Below are 23,153 nucleotides of genomic sequence, written 5' to 3' on the forward strand. Positions count from 1 at the left end.
AATTGGGTATACCCACATTTAATGAAACAACCATATTTAAAAATATTATATTTATCATATCATAATAAAATTTCATTCATTGTTACTACTTTAAATGATATTATGGTATCTCCTTCAATGCTTTCAGAATTTTACTTTTTAAAATAATTATGTTTCTGTATTTTTAAAATATATTTATATATATTAACATTTAATGACAGTATATTTATTGAACAAAAAATAATTATTTTATTTATCAAAATAAACAGAAAATAGTACAAACTTTGCTAATAGTTGATTCTTTCCAACAAGTATTAGCCTAGACATTATTAAAACATATAGCTAAAGTATTTGTATGAATACTGTTTCTTTTACCCCATGCGACCTCATACATTTATAAGATTTTTAAACAAAATTAACCACTTTTATGATTTATTTTCACTCAAAATCTGTTGCTTTATCAATGTTCAATACAAACATATATTTTTTCTGCAATCACTACACTTTGAGAGCACATTTTGTTCTTAAGGTGTGTCTTGTGCCCTATAGGCTATCTTGTTATAATCCCATAATTGAGTGGGAAAAAAATATTATGTATGTGGCAGCAATGCGCCACCGTAAATATTAAACATATATGTTGTAATGTTTATGTTTTTACGAGTTGTGTGTATATGTGTCATAGGTGTGTGTGTGTTTGATGAGCCTGACGGATACGCGCAGCTCGCTCATTGTTATTTCTGATATGACTCAAGAAGCGCAGATGTGAGCTCTTCTCCCAGACCAGACCCTGTGAAAGAACTGTGAACAAGTATATACTGACCTCTAAATCAATCGCTTTACGAACTCATTAAAAATGTAACCAACACGAGGAATCAGCAAAACGTTTATTTTCCTGTCCAGTCTCAAGCGCGCGCTCGATTTCCAGTCAGAAGATCTCGCGGCGAGAGGAAAGTGGATTTTTTACCAGTTTAAAGAAAGTGAAAACACTACGAGACAATGTGGAGACCTCTCCTGCTTCTCATCTGTCCTCTGCTGATGTCTTTCTGCGGTGGCGTTTGCTTCAAGTGTCCGGAGATCTGCAGATGTTCTGGGAAGAGCATCACCTGTAACAGCGCGACAGAGAGCATGAAGAGCAGAACTCACAGCAGACTGTAAGCTTCATCTCATCCTCTGATATACATGTTAAAGTGACACCAAACGGTCTGTTTGTCATTTGCATTAATTCACTAACTGGAGACCGAGATGGTAACCCATATGCGTGCATACAATTTCTAAATAAGTCTGGTTGGGGCAAGTTGTCACATATGCTTTTTTACAATTCATGAGCAAAAACAATGGATTCATATTTATGCACGGTTTACATTTTGCTGTTTCATGTGTTTTAAGTGTAATTGCATTTGTTTATTTTTTCATTCATTAGTTCATAAAGCATTCTAGATATGGATATGTTGAGGAAGACAGCTCTTTTACTTGAACATGAATTTATATCCCCAAAAAAGTCTCAAATCTGAATCAATAAAGAATGTTTTCATTATGACAACTTACCCCATAGTGTGACAACATGCCCCGTTGTGGTCAACATGTATTTAAATAAGCTATATATATATATATATATATATATATATATATATATATATATATATATATATATATATATATGCAAAAGCCTCTAAGTGCCTCTAAAAATGAGCATTTTTATCAAGCTTGTATGTTTATGTTCAGAAATTTCACTTTAATGGCAATGAAAAGGACCTATTATTTGCCATTAAAGTGAAATAACTGAACCTAAACATACAAGCTTGATAAAAATGCTCATTTTTAGAGGCACTTAGAGGCTTTTGCATCTGAAGTCTTCATATATATATATATATATATATATATATATATATATATATATATATATATATATATATATATATATAGTCAAGATTTTAAGATTTTAAGCCTCAGAAATGAACTTTGACATTCACTGTAGTAAAAAGCGTGACCCAATCAATCTCCCTTATTAACTAGAATTATTTATTATAATAAAAGCAGTGGCACATCAAGTACAGTGCATGATGTTCATTAGTATTCATTTAATTAATTAATTAATTATTATTCATACATGCTCTGATTAATAAGACTAATAGGGACTGTGTGAAATAGTCTGTCGGCGGTGATTCACTGTGAAAAACCTCTTGAATATCATGACCACATAAACCACACGCCACATCTCACACACCCAAATAGCTCAAGTTGCCAAGAAATCGCAATTATGTCATAATAATGTTTGCATTTTAGTACAGAATGTAATATAAGAAAAGAGGCCAACTCTAGAAAAACAAGCGCGGTATGTAGCCTAGCTAATTATGGCATCGCTCTTGAAGAGTAATTAGCTGATTTACTAATTGTAGGCTATTGTTAACGTAAGTTATCATGAGCATTGTAATGTTCAAAGCAGATGTATGTTGACCGGGAAGATTTTAAAACGAGTGTGTTCATTCATAAACCCTGTCGAAATACAAACCAGAAGATTCTGCATTCAATTTACTTTCTTCTTCTCATTGTCCATTTGGTGTTTGGACATCTAACAATTAACAAACAGCAACAGCCCATAATGTGCTTATCTGTGGCTCAGTTTCATAAATAACCATCCCAAATATAGTCTAAACACATATGTCCCATTCAGTTATCTGAATAGTAAATAATTACTTATCTATACCCATCTATTATCTGCAAAATGTACTAACAACAGCTCTGACTTTCAGTGTTTAGACATATTAGAGGGTTAGTTTAACCAAAAATGAAAATAATGTCATTAATTACTCTCCCTCATGCCGTTACACACCCGTAAGACCTTCGTTCATCTTCAGAACACAAATGAAGATATTTTTGATGAAATCCGATGGCTCAGTGAGGCCTGAGCAATGACATTTCCTCTCTCAAGATCCATTAATGTACTAAAAACATATTTAAATCAGGTCATGTGAGTACAGTGGTTCAATATTAATATTATAAAGAGACGAGAATATTTTTGGTGCGCCAAAAAAACAAAATAAGGACTTATTTAGTGATGTCCGATTTCAAAACACTTCTTCAGGAAGCTTCGGAGCGTTATGAATCAGCGGGTCGAATCAGCGGTTCAGAGTGCCAAAGTAACGCGATTTCAGCAGTTTTGACGCGCGATCCGAATCATGATTCGACACAAAAGATTCATAACGCTCCGAAGCTTCATGAAGCAGTGTTTTGAAATCGGACATCACTAAATAAAGCTTACAGGCTTCCATACGTCGACCACCCGCAGCGTCTTCTGGGAATTTTAATGGTTCGATTCTCTCAAGTCTGATTTGATCAAAGAATATCCACTAACAAGAAGCGACACTCAACAGAAGGTTCCATTGCAGCAGCAGCAGCCCTGCGTTTCCGCCATTCTGGGGTGAAAGCGAGTTGCAGTCCAGTGGTTTCTATAATATCAGCTGCTTTGTTAAAAGAAAAAAACATACATTAAAGCTGAAATCCAACCTGAATCATGACAACACAGAGTAAAATGCTATCACTAGTGATCATCAAATACTTTAACACACTTTGTGTTTAATTTTTTTCACAAAACCTTTGCTCTCTAGAAACCCAGTCAGTTTGGGTTAAAATTATTTAAAAGGCTTAAAAACACTGAATTATTACCAACATATGAAATTAAATTAAGGACATGCATCAGAAAAATTGGGGATGTTGGACAATATATATATATATATGAATATAACAGCTTGATTTTGCAGTGTTGTCTAATGTCAGTTAAAGCAAAAGTGTCTGTTAAAAGTGTGAATTATGGGATAGCGGACACAGCAATGCATCATGTATTATAAGATCATTATGTTTGTAGCGTGATCCATTAAAACGTACAAATATATATATTTCAATTCAGACCTATAGATATTATTATTATTACTCCACTAGGTCTGAAATATGGTTAGCTGCAAACATGATGATCTTAAATTTATTAATTATTAATTTACTATTAATGAATGTGCAAAGTTGCATAAAATGGAAATACTCATTAAAGTTACGTTACCTCAGATGGACGAATGGTTGGATTCCACAACTGCTAAAATAAAACCTATATAAGACAATACAACATTTACTGTAGGATTCATACAATTTACTGGTGACTTCATTTAAAAAACTGTTCTATTGCGCTTCTGATTTGGCAGTGAAATTCCCCGATTTTGGAAGAGTAAGATGTGAAGGATTCAATGGTCCAGTTAGTATTTTCACCCCATAATGGCGGCCGCGCTACCGGAGCGCCATCTAGTGGCTGTTACCCAAAAAAGTATCAGAAGTGTCGCCTCTTGGGTTCTATCCTCGATATCAAGAACACATCCGGATACTTTCATGCATCCTCTGTACTTGCGTTCTTGAGTATTGGAATTGAACTTCAATGGTTGATAATGACGTAGAATGAGAACACAAGGACGCAAGATCGCTGAAGAACGCATATTGAGAAACAGCCATAGTCTTCAATATTGTCCTTTCAGGACTGTCAAATACAGATGCAAGACATCATATCACTCTTATAAGTATCAGTGTGCTGATTATATGTCAATGGATAAGAAACTATATACTGTATATATATATATATATATATATATATATATATATATATATATATATATATATATATATATATACATTTTATTTAGTGCATTTTGAATAAACATTGAAAAACAGGTACAGCGCTGTCACTGGGGCAAAAATGAAAAGCTAATAAGTACGGGGTAAGTAAGTAGGATGTTTGGACTTGTAGGGTCATTTAAAACAATTATCCCCTTTGGCACTACTCTTTTGCAAATAATAAAACTATTTTCAGGCTGTTTCAGTGGATGCAAAATGACTCCTTTAATGGAAAGGTTCCTATTTCCGATTATTATTTAGAGTTGCAATTTCTCCCATTCAGTTTTGTAGCTCCAGCCAGCGTGTTAGAAAGATCACAATAACCTGTTGGTTTCTTTAGGCTCTGAATACCCTGTTAGCAGCTGTTAGTTCTGCTACGGAGCAGTTGTGATGCAATATTCGCTTCTCATTATAGTCCTGCTTACGCATGACACCAAAAAAGCAATGGGGGAGTTGTTGACATGTGACAAGCTTGAGAAAAGTCCTATTCGAAATAGACAGGTCAAGTAGTTTTGTCTGACTGACGGGTCTCTTGATTCGGCTTGCCATCGCGCCCGCTGAGCTGAGCGTGTTAAAAGAGTCTGGTGAATGTCCTTGAGGCCTTGAAATCATCTTCTTCCTCTACTGAAACCTTGAGCCCTGATAAGAGTGCAATCAAGGACATGAGATAAATGAATAATGTCCTTAAAAATAAGGAAAAGCATTCGGAACTGTAATCACCCTCCTACTTACGTACAAAAAAACTTTTTTTGTTAGTTGTTTATGTTTCTAAATCCACTTGTCCAGTTATGAGGCAAATATAAGTGACACAGTTTTGGATGCAACATCTGTAATTATTTGTACAGTGGATCCAAAGACACACACACACACACACACAAAAATGTCATTATACTAGTTAAAATAATCGAGATTTTCACATTTTAAAAAATAATAATATTTTATTTTTAGCTATAATATTAATTATTAATTAAAATTATTTTAATTAATTACAATAAGCCTGAAAATAATAATAATAATACTGCTGTGTTAAATGTTGGGTTAAATATGGACAATCCCAACAGTTGAGTTACATTTTTGACCAACTTGCTGATTTATTTAACTCAACTATTGTTTAAAAATGGGCAAAATAGGTTGGAAATTAAAAATCAGACACATAATTACTAGAAGCAACAATAATAATTAAAAGGTGAACATTTATTAATAAGCAATTTAATAAATGTTTATTTTTTGTGTTTTATTTTTTAGTTTGCCCAAAGTGGGTAACTCTTGTTTACAAATGACTGTATTGCTCGCTTAACCCAAAATATGTTGGAAATGAACATTTATTAATACGTTTAATGAATAATAATTAAACACTCTAAAAAATGCTGGGTTAAAAACAACCCAAGTTGGGTTGAAAATGGACAAACCCAGCGGTTGGGTTAAATGTTTGCCCAACCTGCTGGGTAGTTTTATTTAACTCAACTAATGTTTAAAAATTACTGTATTGCTTAATTAAAATTAACCCAAAATATGTTGGAAATGAACATTTATTAAATTGCTTATTAATAAATTTATATTAATAAACTATTAAACTATTAAATTTATATTAATAAAATATTAAAGCTTATTAATAAACATTCACCTTTTGTCTATTATTGTTGCCTCTAATTGCATCTGGTTTTTAATTTCCCAACTATTTTGGGTTCATTTTAAGCTAGCCATATAGCAATTTTTAAACAATAGTTGGTTTAAATAAAACTACCCAGCAGGTTGAGCAAATATTTAACCCAACCGCTGGGTTAAAACAACCCAATCGCTGGGTTTGTCCATTTTCAACCCAACTTGGGTTGTTTTTAACCCAGCATTTTTTAGAGTGAACATTTATTAAATTGCTTATTAATACATGTTCACTTTTTGATTGTTATTGTTGCCTCTAGTAATTATGTGTCTGATTTTTAATGCCCAACATATTTTGGGTTCATTTTAAGCCAGACATATAGTCATTTTTAAACAATAGTTGAGTTAAATAAAACTACCCAGCATGTTGGTCAAACATTTAACCCAATTGCTTTTCAACCCAACTTGGGTTGTTTTTAAACCAGCATTTTTAGAGTGTAGGGTAAGATCCTTCCTTTGAAAATACCATTAAATATCAAAACAAATAGCATTTAATGATAAGCATTCTTTTCAGGATATAAATAAATGTCATTACTTTTTTAGCATGCAAACATGCTTTGAGCCTTCTGTATGTACTAATTTCTAGTAGCTTACACAAGCCCACTTTGATAATCCATGACGTGAGCTCAGCACAACAGAGGCTAGGAAACACGACAGCCTCCACTCCAACCCACCGAGAGGCTTCACGAGCGCTAACAAGAGTCGGGCGGTTACTCCTCACATCATTAGACCTGCACTGTAAGAGATGAACCAAGCGGTACTTCACAATTACAAACTCTGAGAGCACTGTGACCTTCTCTCAAAAACAAAACTAAGTGATAATTATCCAAGTGCAAAGGTTCCAAAATCTTAAATTAAACACGGCCTGGGCATGTTAGACATAATGTGATGTAATTACTTGCAATTTGCATGGTCATTTTTAGCAGTGCATTGGAAAATTTGATTGCTGTTTTGACAACTAGGGTGAAATTAATCTTATTAGTTAAATATTTAATTGCTGCAAATACTGTCTGTCAGACAAGGACACAAAACCTTCTTATTCATATTTAAAAAGCCCATGAAATGGACTAACACAACTTGAATATGGAAAACTATTTTTTCTTTTTAAAGGGGATCTATAATGCTCCTTTCACAAGATGTAATATCAGTCTCTGATGTCTCCAGAATGTGTGTGTGAAGTTTCAGCTCAAAATCCCCCACAGATCATTTATTATAGCTTGTCAAATTTGCCTCTATTTGGGTGTGAGCAAAAACACGCCGTTTTTGTGTGTGTCCCTTTAAATGCAAATGAGCTCCGCTTTACAGAAGAGGGCGGAGCTTTAACAGCTCAACAACAACAAAGCTGGAGAATCTCACGCAAATCTGACGTAAATCTTCCTTATCAAACATTTTAAGCATTACAAGATATGCATCTGTTCAAGCTCCCTTTATTTTGTTTAGGATCAAGGGTTTATTCATATTTATTCACATTGTGACTTAGCGAACACCAATAATTAATGTGAAATTACTATTAATTCATCCTGTGCATCTCAATTTCAGAGTTCTGAACTACATCACACTGAGAACCATCAGCAGTCGCAGTTTCGATCGCCTGAAAGGAGTAAAAACAATGTGAGTAGTCATTGTTTTTAAAACTTGACATCAGATAACCAGATGTTTTGCATGGCTGCTGAAGAGAAACACCATCCATCATCACTCCCCTCCGAGCCAACAGGCTCATCTCCACATCATGTGATCTGGGAAGAAAATCTTTGATGTTCACTCCCTTTTTCAGAGTCAAAGGAGCTTTCAATGCCAATTTTTCCCTGTAGCTCTTTGAAAAAGCTCAGGACATCCACATTAGGAGGAACAGTCTGAACGCTTGCACAGAATAGATTATTCTTTGACCGAATAGCGAGCATTAAGAGGAGCAGTATTTTGTCAATGCCAGTTTTAATATCACACAATATCAAGAATCTTTCTCTGATTGAATTTCTGTGTCAAAAAGAAGCATTTCTTTCCATAGGAATGGCCTCAAAAAAGGTGTTGTGTTATATGACCATCTTTGAAACGCCTCTCGGGTATGCAAGTGCAGCTTCTATCTCTCTGAATGGGGAAACATCAGATTCTCCAAAGCTGTTCGCCAAGCTTTCGATTAAATTTCATATTTGAAATCACCAATGAAATCTGTCTCATAAATTATGTTTCTAAACGCTCAAATCATGACAAAAAATCAGCATTTTTCCGGCTGGATCAAGCTAATGCTATGTAAGCGTCTATAAGAAGCGCGCGTCTGACTGTTTCTATGGGAACCGGAGCTTCTAATGGCAGCTGTAGTGATGCAATGACTTTACCAATCAGCGATTGGCTTTTATTTAGAAAGTGGGACATGCTGCCTTCACGTGCTTTCAGAATTATTGTAAATACGAGTTTCATAGGTATAAATTGCACATGAACACCCTCCCATTTTGAAACTTGAATGCGATGAGCTCGTATTCACGACTTAAGAAGTGGGAATTATCAAATTTCCGATAGCATGTGAAGGCAGCATTATTCAGGGATATTGTGCGTTGCACTTTCTCCCATTCATAACAATACGAGTCCACCGTCTTTCTGTATATAAAGTTTTTGTGTGGGCTTTTTTGAAACACCCGGCATTTATTAGAGTGTACATAAAAAAAAAAACATATTGTAACTAACCTTTATAAATCTAAAATGTAAAACTTTACAATGAAAGCACAACATGAATTAGATTGTCGAATGCAAAAGATGCAATGCAATTAGATATGTTTAAATAAATTAACATAATAGAGATAATGAAAATGTAGATATTGCTTTTCGCAATTTATGTGAACATTTTATGAGCGTGAAATATGTCTAATAAATAACAGAATAGACGAGAATTCCAGACAATTAGCAGGAGGTTTTTGTTCTCTCATTCAAGACAATGCCATTTCATTAAAGGTGCCCTAGAACGCTCTTCCCAAGATGAAATATAAGTCTAATGTGTCTGTGAAGTTTCAGCTCAAAATACCCCATAGATTTTTAAAAAAGATTTAACTGCCTATTTTGGGGCATCATTAAATATGCACCGATTCAGGCTGCGGCCCCTTTAAATCTCGCGCTCCCTGCCCCCCTGAGCTCTCGACTATAATACAGTGCATAAACAAAGTTCACACAGCTAATATAACCCTCAAATGGATCTTTACAAAGTGTTCGTCATGCATACTGCATGCATGCGTCGGATCATGTGAGTAAAGTATTTATTTGGATGTTTACATTTGATTCTGAACGAGTTTGATAGCGCTCCATGGCTAAAGCTAACATTACACACTGTTGGAGAGATTTATAAAGAATGAAGTTGTGTTTATGAATTATACAGACTGCAAGTGTTTAATAATGAAAATAGCGACGGCTCTTGTCTCCGTGAATACAGTAAGAAACGATGGTAACTTTAACCACATTTAACAGTACATTAGCAACATGCTAATAAAACATTTAGAAAGACAATTTACAAATATCACTAAAAATATCATGATATCATGGATCATGTCAGTTATTATTGCTCCATCTGCCATTTTTCGCTGTTGTTCTTGCTTGCTTACCTAGTCTGATGATTCAGCTGTGCACAGATCCAGACGTTCTGCCCTTGTCTAATGCCTTGAACATGGGCAAATATTGGGGGCGTATATATTAATGATCCCGACTGTTACGTAACAGTCAGTGTTATGTTGAGATTCGCCTGTTCTTCAGAGGTCTTTTAAACAAATGAGATTTATATAAGAAGGATGAAACTCTTGTTATTCAACTATGCCAAGGTAAATTCAATTTTTGATTCTAGGGCACCTTTAAAATTCATAGATATTTGTACGTCAAACATGATTATGATTGTAATCTTGTTCAAAAGTTTGTCAGTATGATTTAAAAAAACAAAATTAATACTTTAATTCAGCAAGCATGCATTAAATTAATCAAATGTGACAGTAAAAACATTGTATAACATTAATACAACATTAATAATATTAAGAAATGTTGATATTGTAGGCTACGTTTCAAATTATATTAAAAAATGTGCATGTAGCCTACTTTACACCTTAGGCTTCATCCATCCAAGTTTCTGATTGTGCACGATTCAATTATTCGATTTTATGAGCACAAATAAATGCAATAAATGGTGTACTTTACCTCTCATTTTCATACACCTGTTGTTGTTTCACCCAGAGAAATCGCCCAGAGCATATCATTGGAAACCATAGAGACAGAAGCCTTCAACAGCCTTCTGAATGTATCAGAAATGTAAGAAACCACTCAAAAAACAATGATTCATGGGTAATTGACTTAATTTGCGTGTCTGTCTTAATGACTGTATTTAATTACTGTCCGTAATTATAACCGACTGGAACAGAATCTTCTCTGACAGAGTCTTTTCATAGTAATGTGTCATTTGTTTGTGATTTCTCATGCAAGAATTTGTGTCGCAGCTCAATCCAGAACACACGGAGTCTCGTTCACATCCACCTGCGGGCGTTCAACCACCTTCCCAAGCTGAGATATCTGTAAGCAGCACATTCATCTCTGTTTTCCTACAGCAATTACATTTTCACGCGTGACCTTTCCAACATGATTACGTAATGCGTGGAGCATCACAGAGCAGTGCAAGACAAGAATTTGTGGTTAAAAAGTATAGAATTTTTTATTTTTTTTTAGAAAGCAATCAATCATTTCTCCAGATTAGACTCTTATTCCTCGTCTGGGATCATGTAGAGCTCTTTGAAGCTGCACTGAAACTGACATTTGGACCTTCAACCCGTTGAACCCCAGTGAAGTCCACTATATGGAGAAAAATCCTGGAAAGTTTTCCTCGACCGAAGAAAGAAAGACATAAACAATTTTGATGAGTAAATTATCAGGAAATTTTAATTCTGAAGTGAACTAATCCTTCAATTTTAAAAGCTAATACTGTGAACTTATTCCATTTGCATCCACATAATATTAAATTAAACTATAAATGTACTTAGCGTATCTGAAACTTTATTAAATTGCATAACGAGGTCGGGAGCTGATTGAGACGCACCTGCGTTTTGTTGGTTACATATTCTTGCACAGGTCAAGACCCAATTCCTTTTGCTTTGTATTTCTACAGGAGCATTTCCAACACGGGCATAAGTGTATTCCCTGACCTGACCTCCATCTTCTCCCTGGAGCTCTATTTCATACTGTGAGTTTACCCTGCAGATTCATCTGTTTGAGAGATGGTGTGAGTGAGAAAAAATGATGGAAAGTAATAGTGAAGCTATAATGCGGGCACGCTACCATCCGTTATCCTTCTGAAGCTGACAGAAAATGTAGTGCTATGAAATAGACAGACTCTTTCAGAGACCTATGAGTCAGAACAGTGGATAAGAAAAGCACAGGTGGATTAAATTAGGTGACTAATGTGTTTTTGCCAAGAGTTTTGTTTTTACAGCAATGAGGCATATTGTTTAAAATACTAAAGTAATTTTGTTCTTTTTCAGGGATATTTGTGATAACCTCAACCTGCGTTCGGTCCCACCAAATGCTTTCAGTGGAATGATGAGTGAATTCACCACAATGTTAGTATCTCACACTATGGCATCTTGTGATTTTTCAGGGCTGTAAAAAATAAAATGGCTCTAACTTGTGAACGGAATGAGATATTTGCACCAAATTTGGCACAACTATGTAAGAGCTCATTCTGTGGTCGTGTGAAAAAGGATGTGGCGCCTGGCCACTTGGTGGCGCTATAACAGGAAAAAAAAACATGAAAACGGCTAGAACTACTTCATGTCATTGCCAATGAAGTTCGAGCACCTATTAGACAAGGTTAATAGAGGCCAATCGGAACGAAACTCTGCGGGCATATTCGACTCATGGTCTTAGAGGTCTGTGAGAATTTTGAAAGAAATCGGCCACTAGGTGGCGTTAGCAAGTTTTACGCCTCTGTAATCACATGGTGTTTCACACATACAAAATATTCACATCATTTGATAGATCTCTTCATACTGAACAACTTTGTCTCAAGAACCAGTGCTGTCAATCAAATGGCTCATTAAATATTCGCAATTATGTAAAAAACCTACTTTTGCTAACTAGTCTTGTTTTCGCTCAATCTGAATAAAACCAAATGCAGAACAATTCTCTTGACTCTCTAGGTTAATAGTTGTCAAAAAAAAAGTTGAACTTTATCCTTTGGGTAGCTATGACAGGGTAATTTAGAAAAGGGGCGTGGTCAAGTGCTCACAAAATTCTATAACTCCTAAACGAAAACTCAGAACTTCACGAAAATTGGTGAGAAGATGCAGCATATGACTCTAAAGAAGCAAGCCAACTTTTATGGAGATCGGAATATAGGTGGTGCTATAACTGTTAAAAAGCTTTAAAAACCATATATTTCCTATGGTAAACTGCCTGTATTTGCTGTAAATGGTCTTTTCCATCTATGATTGAGATGCTTACCGGCTTACTAAATGAAACATAACACCTTTATTGGCTTAAAGGCCTAAAAATGATTGAACCCTGATAATTGCTGCTCGCAGCTATATTTTATATAGTTATTGTCTCCTTTTCGTCAGTCGTTGACAAAAGCTAAGACAAAAATGATTCATCAACTATTTTCCACCTTCTATTTGACCCTAAGAAATAAAAGGTCTCTTTGCCTAGATGATTTAAAGCCACTGTCGCTGTGCAACTCTTATTTGTGAGCTTTTGGATCAAGTACGCTGTGTCATCTTTTAATCACAGCCACCCTTTTCATCACCATTGTGACAGATCCATAAAACAATCGCTCCTCAATCTATTAAGATCAGAATGAAACGATCAGGGATATGTTCTTGCTTGAAATGATCTTTTAGTTTCAATAAATGCTCTTTTTGGACGAACTCCCTTTATAACAAAACAAGGAATATTTTATTAATGCACAAAAGCAAGAAAGAGCTGAATCAGTTGTATGGGGTTACAGGCCTGATAGTCAGATGATAATGCTGTTAATCAGATCTTTGCTTAGTCTATGTAAGTGTACAAGACACGCAACCTTCAATCTCTGTATCTGTATGCAAACAAGATAGCACAGCCTTTAATCACAAACACTTCCTTTGTATATATAACCGGCAACCAAAAAAATTTGAAATAATATTCAATACATCTGAGGTAAATACCAAAGTATTTGTCTGCTAATAAACGTTTCTCTCTCTATTTTTTTTTTTCAGGAATCTCTTTAACAATGGATTTCAAGAAATAGAAAGCCATGCCTTTAATGGAACTATAATCGATAAACTGTAAATATTGACAAATTATTAACACACTAATCTCTATTCAATTCTGCCTTAAAGGGTTAGTTCACCCAAAAATGAAAATTCAGTCATTAATTTCTCACCCTCATTTCGTTCCACACCCGTAAGACCTTCGTTCATCTTCAGAACACAAATTAAGATAATTTTGATGAAATCCAATTTCCTCTCTCAAGATCCATTAATGTACTAAAAACATATTTAAATCAGTTCATGTGAGTACAGTGGTTCAATATTAATATTATAAAGCCACGAGAATATTTTTGGTGCGGCAAAAAAAAAACAAAATAGCGACTTATGTAGTGATGGCCGATTCCAAAACACTGCTTCAGGAAGCTTCGGAGCGTTATGAATCAGCGTGTCGAATCAGCAGTTCAGAGCACCAAAGTCATGTGATTTCAGCAGTTTGACACGCGGTCTGAATCATGATTCGACACAAAAGATTCATAACGCTCCGAAGCTTCCTGTTTTGAAATCGGCCATCACTAAATAAGTCGTTATTTTGTTTTTTTGGTGCTCCAAAAATATTCTTGTGGCTTTATAATATTAATATTGAACCACTGTACTCACATGAACTGATTTAAATATGTTTTTAGTACATTAATGGATCTTGAGAGAGGAAATGTCATTGCTCAGGCCTCACTGAGCCATCGGATTTCATCAAAAATATCTTCATTTGTGTTCTGAAGATGAATGAAGGTCTTACGGGTGTGGAACGACATGAGGGAGAGTAATAAATGACAGAATTTTCATTTTTGTGTGAACTAACCCTTCAATTATGTATCTGCTGTATAATTATGATGTAATCTGTTTGTTTTTCAGAGTATTAAAGAACAACAAAGATCTGCGTTTGATACATGAAGACGCTTTCAAAAATGCATTTGGCCCGACTTCGCTGTAAGTGATCACACAATGAAATACTGCTGCCTTTCTCGTGCAAATTCTGGCTCTTTATTTGACTGTGAATGGCTCATTTCACGGGTCATCTTCTCTGGACTGAGCGCTTTCTGTCGAGTCTTATCAGATGTCAGTGTGAATGACCAAAGCTGGGATGCATTAGACTAGAGCTTTACCACACCCGCCTAGCTTTAAAGAAAACTTGAAGACCTTGATTGGCAGGTTCAGGTGTGATTGATTGCAGTACGAACCTAAGACTTGAGGAGCACGATTGAGCACCTACCAGGGGTGTGTCCAATTCACAAAGTATGCACTCCGGGAGAGTACATAGGGTACTCAAAGTGTCATGACATGATAAAATCAAATTTGAGTTTCAGTCTGTCCTTGGTCTAGCTTTGTTTATGTTACGTGATGTTTGTCGTTTGCTTTCCTGGTGATTTTCTGTTTCTTGTTCAGATTACTCCATTAAAAGTTCTTGAAGATATCTCCTTCATCATGTGTTTGAATACTGCAACCCCAGCGTGACACATATAAGGGCATTTTCTGTTTTTATTCTGGATACATGTTGAATTTGTAACAGCATACTAGCATGCTACTCTTTATATTCCTGCCATAGAAAGATTTGGTGAAAATGGTGTGCGGTTCCAAATCCAGCAACACCCTCCATCCAAATGTACACACTATCCATCCTACACTGTATGTTAGATTAGCATAAGAGTAGTATGCTGAAAACAGTGTGCCAGAAATCCCTGGAAGATCTACTATTTATGGTAGATTTTCAAAGTGTGGATCCGCAGTTGATATTACCCACAACCCATTGTACTTTGGAGGATGATTGAGTTAAGAACTACAAACACAAATAAAAGGAACTACAAACATGGCAGATATTTGTTAGGCCGACGGTTATGATGAGACGCCGTTCGAGTTATTAATAATCAATATCTAACCTGATGAAATTTTTTTATTTAATGTTTTTTTTTTTATAGTAGATAGATATCTTAAGATCATAGATAGATAAATAGATAGATAGCATGATTTAATGTGTTGTTAGCATGATTAGCATGTTGCTAGCACGTTACCAACATGATTAGCACATTGCTAGCATGATTAGCATGACTTAACATTTTGCTAACATGATTTGCACAATGCTAGCATGTTGCTGACATGATTAACATGCTGCTAGCATTTTGCTAACATGATTACCACATTAATAACATTTTGGTAACATGCCGCATTTTACACATAGCTAGCATGTTGACAACATGATTAGCACATTACTAGCATGGTTAGCATGATTTAACATTCTGCTAGCATTTTGCTATCATGATTACCACATAAATCATATTAGCAAAATGTTATTAAACACGTTGGCATGTTGTCAACATGATTAGCATGTTGTTAGCATTATTTTGCCTGTTTTGCTAACATGATTATCACATTGCTAGCATGTTGGTAGCCACATTTTACACATTGTAGACACATTAGCCAACATGATTAGCACATTACTAGCATGGTTAACATGATTTCGCATTTTTTGCTAACATGATTTGCACAATGCTAGCATGTTGTTGACATGATCAGCACAATGTTAGCATTTGTTAGCATGAATTACCACATTGCTAGCATGATTTAGCACATTGCTAGCATCTTGTCAGCATTATTAGCTTGTTACTAGAATGCTTCTAATATGATTACCATGTTGCTAGCATTATTTAACATTATTAACATATTGCTAACATAAGCACATTGCATGTAGCATGTTGTTAGCATGATTAGCATTTTACTAGCATGATTTAGCCTGTTAACAATTGATAACATTTTGATAGCATAATTAAGATGTTTCTAGCATATATTGCTAACCATGTTGTTAGCATTATTAGCACACTGCTAACATGCCCCGCCCTACATTTGTTCTTTTTTCCGAAGCCGTTTCACTCAGATATACGTCACAATAGGGAAGAAAAGACAATTACAACTTCCGTTTCATGCTGACTTTAATGCAGCATTTCACCCTCTGTTGTTCACCAGGGATGTTTCGTCAACAGCACTGGAGACGCTGCCCTCTCATGGTCTGGAGTCTGTGTTGATGCTGGTGGCTCGTTCAGCGTTCGCTCTGAAGAGACTGCCTCCACTGAAGGGACTGAGGAGCCTGAGAGATGCACAGCTCACGTATCCCAGCCACTGCTGCGCTCTCCTTAGCTGGGACTCCTACAGGTCAACACATCAAACACACCAATCAGTTTATGTGCCATAGTCGAATAAAATATTCCTCTCATTATATTTATTGCCATTTTGAATAAGAGCATCACTAGCATTTCTCCCTCCAATAAGAGAACTTGACATTTATTTTTTGATATTATGATTCACTGCTTAATTCAATGCCTTTATTTTCTCGTTCTCATATAGGGAGGGTTCTGTTATTGCTGCCCTGAGGAATGGATCATACTGTGGTGACAACAGCCCTCTGGATAAGTACGTTTTGTTAGTCTGGTGTAGTATTGACACGTTTTGTTCTATTGTTGTACCTCTAAATGAATAAAAACTCCTAAGCTATTATACAAACTTAACCTTTCTAATTTTACTCTCATTGATATAATATCATAGTTTTTATTAATATTTAGATTTTTATTTTTATTTTAAAGTTTTAGTAATTATGTTTTGTTTTTGCCATTTTTAGTTTTTTTTTAAATGTCTGTATAGTTTTTATGCATCTTTAGTTTGAGTTATAATTATTTAGTTAATTATTTCATTTTTAGTTAGTTAAACTAAACAAAAATAAGACGTTTCTTTGGCATAAAGAATACAAAAAGCTTAAGCTTAATTTTATATATATAATATTTTTTCTTTTTTTCTTTTCAGTTCAGGTATATTTCAGTTCATGTTTTTTTGTATATATCAGTCAAAGCCATTTCAAGCTTTCTATTTTTGTTCGTTTGGCAGATACTTTGCCAAAGCAATGGAGCAAAACACAATGCTATTGATCTTTTCTGTTATTAAGAGAGGTATAAATATAATGTTTTTCAGTGTTGGGGAAAGTTACTTTTAAAGGTAATGCGGTACAATATTGTGTTACTCCCTAAAAAAGTAACTAACTGCGTTACAGTTACATTTGTTGAAAAGTACATTTTATGGAAAGTAATGCATTATATTGCTTTTGTGTAACTTTTTCTCACCTGGGCTGGGGTCGATTGTTGTTTTTTAACAACAACAACAACAAAAAATGTTTTTGTAGCATGTTGCTAGCATGTTCCTTATATGGTTACCATGTTGGTAACATGATTTAACACATTATTAGCATATGGTTAACATGATTAGCACAATGTTAACATGTCGCTAGCATGAATTAGCACATTGGTAACATGTTGCTAGCATTATTACCATATTAACATGATTAGCACAATGTTAGCATGTTGCTGGCGTGATTTTGCACATTGCTAGCATGTTGACAGTGTTATTAGCATGTTTGCTGGAATGTTGCTTTTATGATTACCATGTTGTTAACATGATTTAACACATTATTTGCATATTATTAACATGATTAGCACAATGATAACATGTTGCTAGCAAGAATTAGCATTTTTTGCTAGCATGTTGCTTGCATTTTGCTAATATGATTACCATGTTGTTACTATGACTTAACATTAACATATTGCTAACATGATTAGCACATTGTATGTAGCATGTTGTTATCATGATTAGCACATTGATAACATGTTGACAACATAATTTTGCATGTTGCTAACATTTTGCTAACATGGTAAACACAATGCTAGCATGTTGCTAGCATGAATAAGCACATTGCTAATGTGTTTTGCTAACATGATTAACATGTTGTTAGCATGATTAGCACGCTGCTAGCATTTTTTGCTAGCATGTCCCGCCCAACGTTTGTTCTTGTTCAAGAAGCCTTTTTCACTCCGATATACATCACAATAGGGAAGAAAATACTACAGCAACTTTTTTATTTAACAAAAAAAATTCTGTTTTTGGCAAATGTTAAGGCCCTTTCACACCAAAAGTGAAATGAATAATCCTCAGGCTGAAGGAAATGTGTATTTATGCATGTACAGTAGAGGGCGCAGCTCAAAGTTAATTATTTGAAAAAGTAACTTAGATATTTTGTTGTAAATTGAAAAAGTAATGCGTTACTTTACTAGTTATTTGAAAAAGTAATCCAATTAAGTTACCCCCAATACTGAAGTTTATTATATTCCATGTAACATTTTTAATGTTTTTCGTTGTCGTTAACGATAACCCCATGTATATATAACTATATGACTGTGACGAGCAGGGCGGGCGAGAGCTGTGAGGGAGCGGCGCGAGTGGTAACTAGCATCAGCTGTGCTTTGCACCGGTCTCGAATATCTCTCACGGAGGAGCTCCGGAAGCATAAAAGGGGAGTGACGACAGTGAAGGATGAGAGACGACCAGGCCTGGACTTTACTTTATGTTTTATTAGAAGGAGGCGGGAACCGGCAAACGTTAAACACACTTACATATAAAATATATATAAAAAATATATACAATATATAAAATAAACAAATGCAAAATGAAAATAAATGCTAGCAAACCCTCACGGACTTCTGCCTGTCACACAAACATAATAAAACATAAAGTAAAGTCCAGGCCTGGTCCTCTCTCGTCCTTCACTGTCATCGCTCCCCTTTTATGCTTCCGGAGATTCGAGACCGGTGCAGCTGACGCTCTTTACCACTCACGCGACCCGCCTTGCGCCGTTCCCTCACGGCTCTCGCCCGCCCTGCTTGTCACAATTACTTATGCAAAGCATTGTGTAATATTTTTCACAATACTGTGGTTTGAACAATTTTCTCCATGTGTCCTTTCTCAGTCCATCTGAGATGGATGATTCTCTAATACTGGATGGTCCTCTTGCTCCTGACATCGTTGGATCCACATCAGCCGAAGACCCTTTTGGAAGTGTGGTGGAGTTCCAATACCCAGAGCTAGACCTGTGTCAGCGCCAACCAGCCCTGCAGTGCAGCCCCAAGGCTGACGCGTTCAACCCCTGCGAGGACATCACCGGCTTCGGGTTCTTGCGGGTGGCCATTTGGTTCATCAACGTCTTTGCCATCGCCGGCAACCTGACGGTACTGCTTGTGATATTTACAAGCCGCTGCAAACTTACCGTCCCAAGATTCCTCATGTGCCACCTGGCCTTCGCCGACCTCTGCATCGGCTTGTATCTCCTTATGATCGCCACCGTGGACCTCAGGACACGCGGACACTATAGCGAGCATGCTATTGAGTGGCAAACGGGAGCGGGATGTGGCATTGCTGGGTTTCTGGCTGTATTCGGTGGCGAGTTGTCCATCTACACACTGTCCACTATCACCGTCGAGCGCTGGCACACGATCACACACGCTCTCCGGCTGGGACGCCGTCTGGGATTGAGCCACGCTTCTGCGATAATGGTCGCCGGATGGCTGCTCTGTCTCGCGCTGGCGCTGCTGCCCTTAATCGGCGTCAGCAGCTACAGCAAGGTCAGCATGTGTCTGCCGATGGACATCGAGACGCCTTTATCCCAAGCCTACATTATACTGCTGCTGCTTTTCAACGTTGGTGCTTTCCTGGTCATTTGCGGCTGTTACGTGTGCATCTACATGGCCGTCCGCAACCCAGAGTTCCCGGGACGCGCCGCCGACGCCAAGATCGCCAAGCGCATGGCCGTGCTGATCTTCACCGACTTCCTGTGCATGGCGCCCATCTCGTTTTTCGCCATCTCCGCCGCCTTCAAAGTCCCGCTCATCACGGTGACCAACTCAAAGATCCTCCTGGTGTTCTTCTACCCTATCAACTCGTGCGCCAACCCGTTCCTGTATGCCATCTTCACCAGGGCCTTCAGGAAAGATGCATGCATCCTGCTGAGCTCCATGGGCTGCTGTGAGAGCGAAGCCAACTTGTATCGAATGAAGACGTACTGCTCGGACAACATCAACCGAAGCAAAAGCAGCTCAGGCTCCAAAGCGAACTCCAAACCCCCTCGTGCCATCATGTGGATGTCCAGCTTTCCTCATCTAACACCTCGACCGCAGATGCAACGGGTCTAGGGAAACAGAGACATTCAGACTCGTCTAATTTCTTGGTGTTCTGCCCTTGAACTTTAATGAATCTTATCTAAGAGACTCTGGGAAGATGGTGCCATTGCAACTCATTTTCACTCTTATCTCTCAATGCATTGACTTATAGTTCAGAAGACGGTCTTTTGAGAGAGAATGTAGCACCCAATATGGCTATTGCTAATGGGTAAATGCACCAAAAAGCAGAAAGCCACTTTATGTCACAATTTCTACATGATCTTTCATTTTCACAGATATTGACTGTGAGGTGGGAACACTCTAAAAATGCTGGGTTAAAAACAACCCAAGTTGGGTTAAATATGGATAAACCTAGCGTTTGGGTTGTTTTGAGTTTTATTGATCTCAACTATTGTTTAAAAAACACTATATGGAACATATAATGAAAGTCTGACTTTTTCCGTGTGTAAAGTGCTATAATCGGGCCCTCGGTGCATCTGCCAAACCAGAAAACGTGAAAAAGGAAAACCCAGTAACTTTGTTTTGGCCTTTCTCTACAAGCATGTGAAAATACGAGCCGCTCAGATTTCGCTCCCCTTGTGACGTAGGAAGTGGATCTTATTATAATATCACCGCCCCTTAATCTGCACGTTTCCACCCACGGCGCTGCCATTTTGTTTTCGCAAGTGACATCGGTGTACCAGTTCTAACGCCATGGCAAAAGTTTGAACAAAGCATGTTAACTGTTCTGTCGTTGGCTGCAAAGACGAGCACCGAACGCTATTTAGAGTCTCGCTAGCTTGGATAGCCTGAAAGTTGACCCTGACAAGATCGATTGATAAAAAAGGAGCGTTTCTGTCCAATATTTTTGAAAAGATATTAGACCATTCACAGCATTTGATAGCAATTATAAACATTAGTCTGGTGTGTATGGCTCTGTTTGACAAACAGGTGGACTATGTATAGTGGGCGTCCATACGGGTTTTGCACAAAAGATGAACATGACGGCACATGCTAGTGGATGAGTTGAATCAACTCCACAGCAACTACATCAATTTATCCACTAACCATTCAGAAACGTCTAAAAGTTGTAACTTCTTCCTGAGTCTCTCCATCAGTGTCGACTCCGGTTTGAACAATGTAAGGCTGAACACTTTCCTCATTTTGGCTGCGTGAGATTCTCCAGCTTTGTTGTTGTTGAGCTGTTAAAGCTCCGCCCTCTTCTGGAAAGCAGAGCTCATTTGCATTTAAAGGGACAGCACAAATAGGGGCAAAATTTGACAAGCTATAATAAATGATCTGTGGGGGATTTTGAGCTGAAACTTCGCACACACATTCTGGAGACACCAGAGACTGATATTACATCTTGTGAAAGAGGCATTATAGATCCCCTTTAAAATATACCCAAAATAGTTTGGAAAAAATCAGACACATAATTACTAGAGGCAACAATAAAAATCAAAAGGTGAATATTTATTAATAAGCAATTTAATCAATGTTTTATTATTATTTAATTATTATTTATTTAACTTATTAATCAATGTTTATTAATTAAACATATTAATACATGTTAATTTCCAACCTATTTTGAGCAATATAGTAAATTTTAAACAATAGTTGAGTTAAATAAAATTACATTTATTAATATGTTTAATTAATAATAATAATTAAACAATAAACATTTATTAAATTGCTTATTAATAAATGTTCACCTTTTGATTGTTATTGTTGCCTCTAGTAATATGTGTCTGATTTTTAATTCCCAACATAATTTGGGTTCATTTTAAGCCAGACATACAGTCATTTTTAAAAAAATAGTTGAGTTAAATAAAACTGCTTTTAAATGGTTAAATGTTTGCCCAACCTGCTGGGTCAAAACAACCCAATTGCTGGGTTTGTCCTTTTTTAACCCAACTTGGTTTCCTTTCCAATGCTTGACTCTAATTTTTTTTTTTTTAGAGTGAAGCATCAGTCTTGTCATTTTCAATGCATTTTAGCCTTTTGGTGTCAGAATTCAACCTGATTACTGTTTTGCATAATTGCTGTAAAATAGTTTAATTTCTTAATGTAAGGCTTTTTAATGTGGAAAAGAGTTTCCTTATTTAATTTATATAACTTAAGTTTCTATCACTGATGTTTGAAGAACATATCCCAGAGCTGTTGTTTTACACAATGGAAGACCGCCACCTTGTGGACAAATCCAGTTATTGTTTTGAAAAGATTACAAATGAAGGTCGTTTTTTTTATTTTTATTATTATTATCATTACCATGTAGTATTTGAAGTCTAATAAAATTAAAGCAAAATTTAATTGCAGTCTTTTATTATGTACTTTAATTTCTAGTCGAACCCATATAGTAGCCTATATTTGACTCTAGTTTAGTAGGCTAGTCAAATTTGATAGTTTTTAGTTTTTCAGATTTTTATGTATATAGCGCACTGATTTTTTATATGGTTTCAAAGTAGTTTCACAGAAAATATATAATATATAACAAAAAATATGAATTTGTGAGAAGCTTTTTTTATTATTAAAATATTAACAAAAGTATTACAAATTTACAAAACAAAATGGCATACAATTTACATTCAAAGGCATCAATGTTAAGAGGGGCTTAGACTTAACAAAACTTAAATTTTAATCCATCTAT

General features: G+C 36.1%; 1 protein-coding gene across 1 annotated transcript; it reads left to right on the forward strand.

Annotated features, from left to right (window-relative positions):
* Nucleotides 1-975: 975 nt before the first annotated feature.
* lhcgr (luteinizing hormone/choriogonadotropin receptor) lies at nt 976-21,829 on the forward strand. Its single transcript, XM_067385602.1, has 11 exons — nt 976-1,130; nt 7,828-7,899; nt 10,489-10,563; nt 10,749-10,823; nt 11,411-11,485; nt 11,784-11,861; nt 13,494-13,562; nt 14,397-14,471; nt 16,500-16,685; nt 16,878-16,943; nt 19,321-21,829. Exons 1-11 carry the CDS (start codon nt 976-978, stop codon nt 20,537-20,539), a joined length of 2,145 nt encoding a protein of 714 aa, XP_067241703.1. The 3' UTR covers nt 20,540-21,829.
* The last annotated feature ends 1,324 nt before the right edge of the window (nt 21,830-23,153 follow it).

Source organism: Chanodichthys erythropterus, chromosome 5 (genome assembly GCF_024489055.1).
Source record: "Chanodichthys erythropterus isolate Z2021 chromosome 5, ASM2448905v1, whole genome shotgun sequence".
NCBI lineage: Eukaryota > Metazoa > Chordata > Actinopteri > Cypriniformes > Xenocyprididae > Chanodichthys > Chanodichthys erythropterus.

What these genes read in the sequence shown, in the direction of transcription:
- lhcgr (XM_067385602.1), top strand. Translation starts at nt 976, where the DNA reads ATGTGGAGACCTCTCCTGCTTCTCATCTGTCCTCTGCTGATGTCTTTC. An exon ending in CTGAAAGGAGTAAAAACAAT is followed by an intron (nt 7,900 to 10,488) that starts GTGAGTAGTCAT and finishes TGTTTCACCCAG; the next exon opens with AGAAATCGCCCAGAGCATAT. An exon ending in ATGAGTGAATTCACCACAAT is followed by an intron (nt 11,862 to 13,493) that starts GTTAGTATCTCA and finishes TTTTTTTTTCAG; the next exon opens with GAATCTCTTTAACAATGGAT.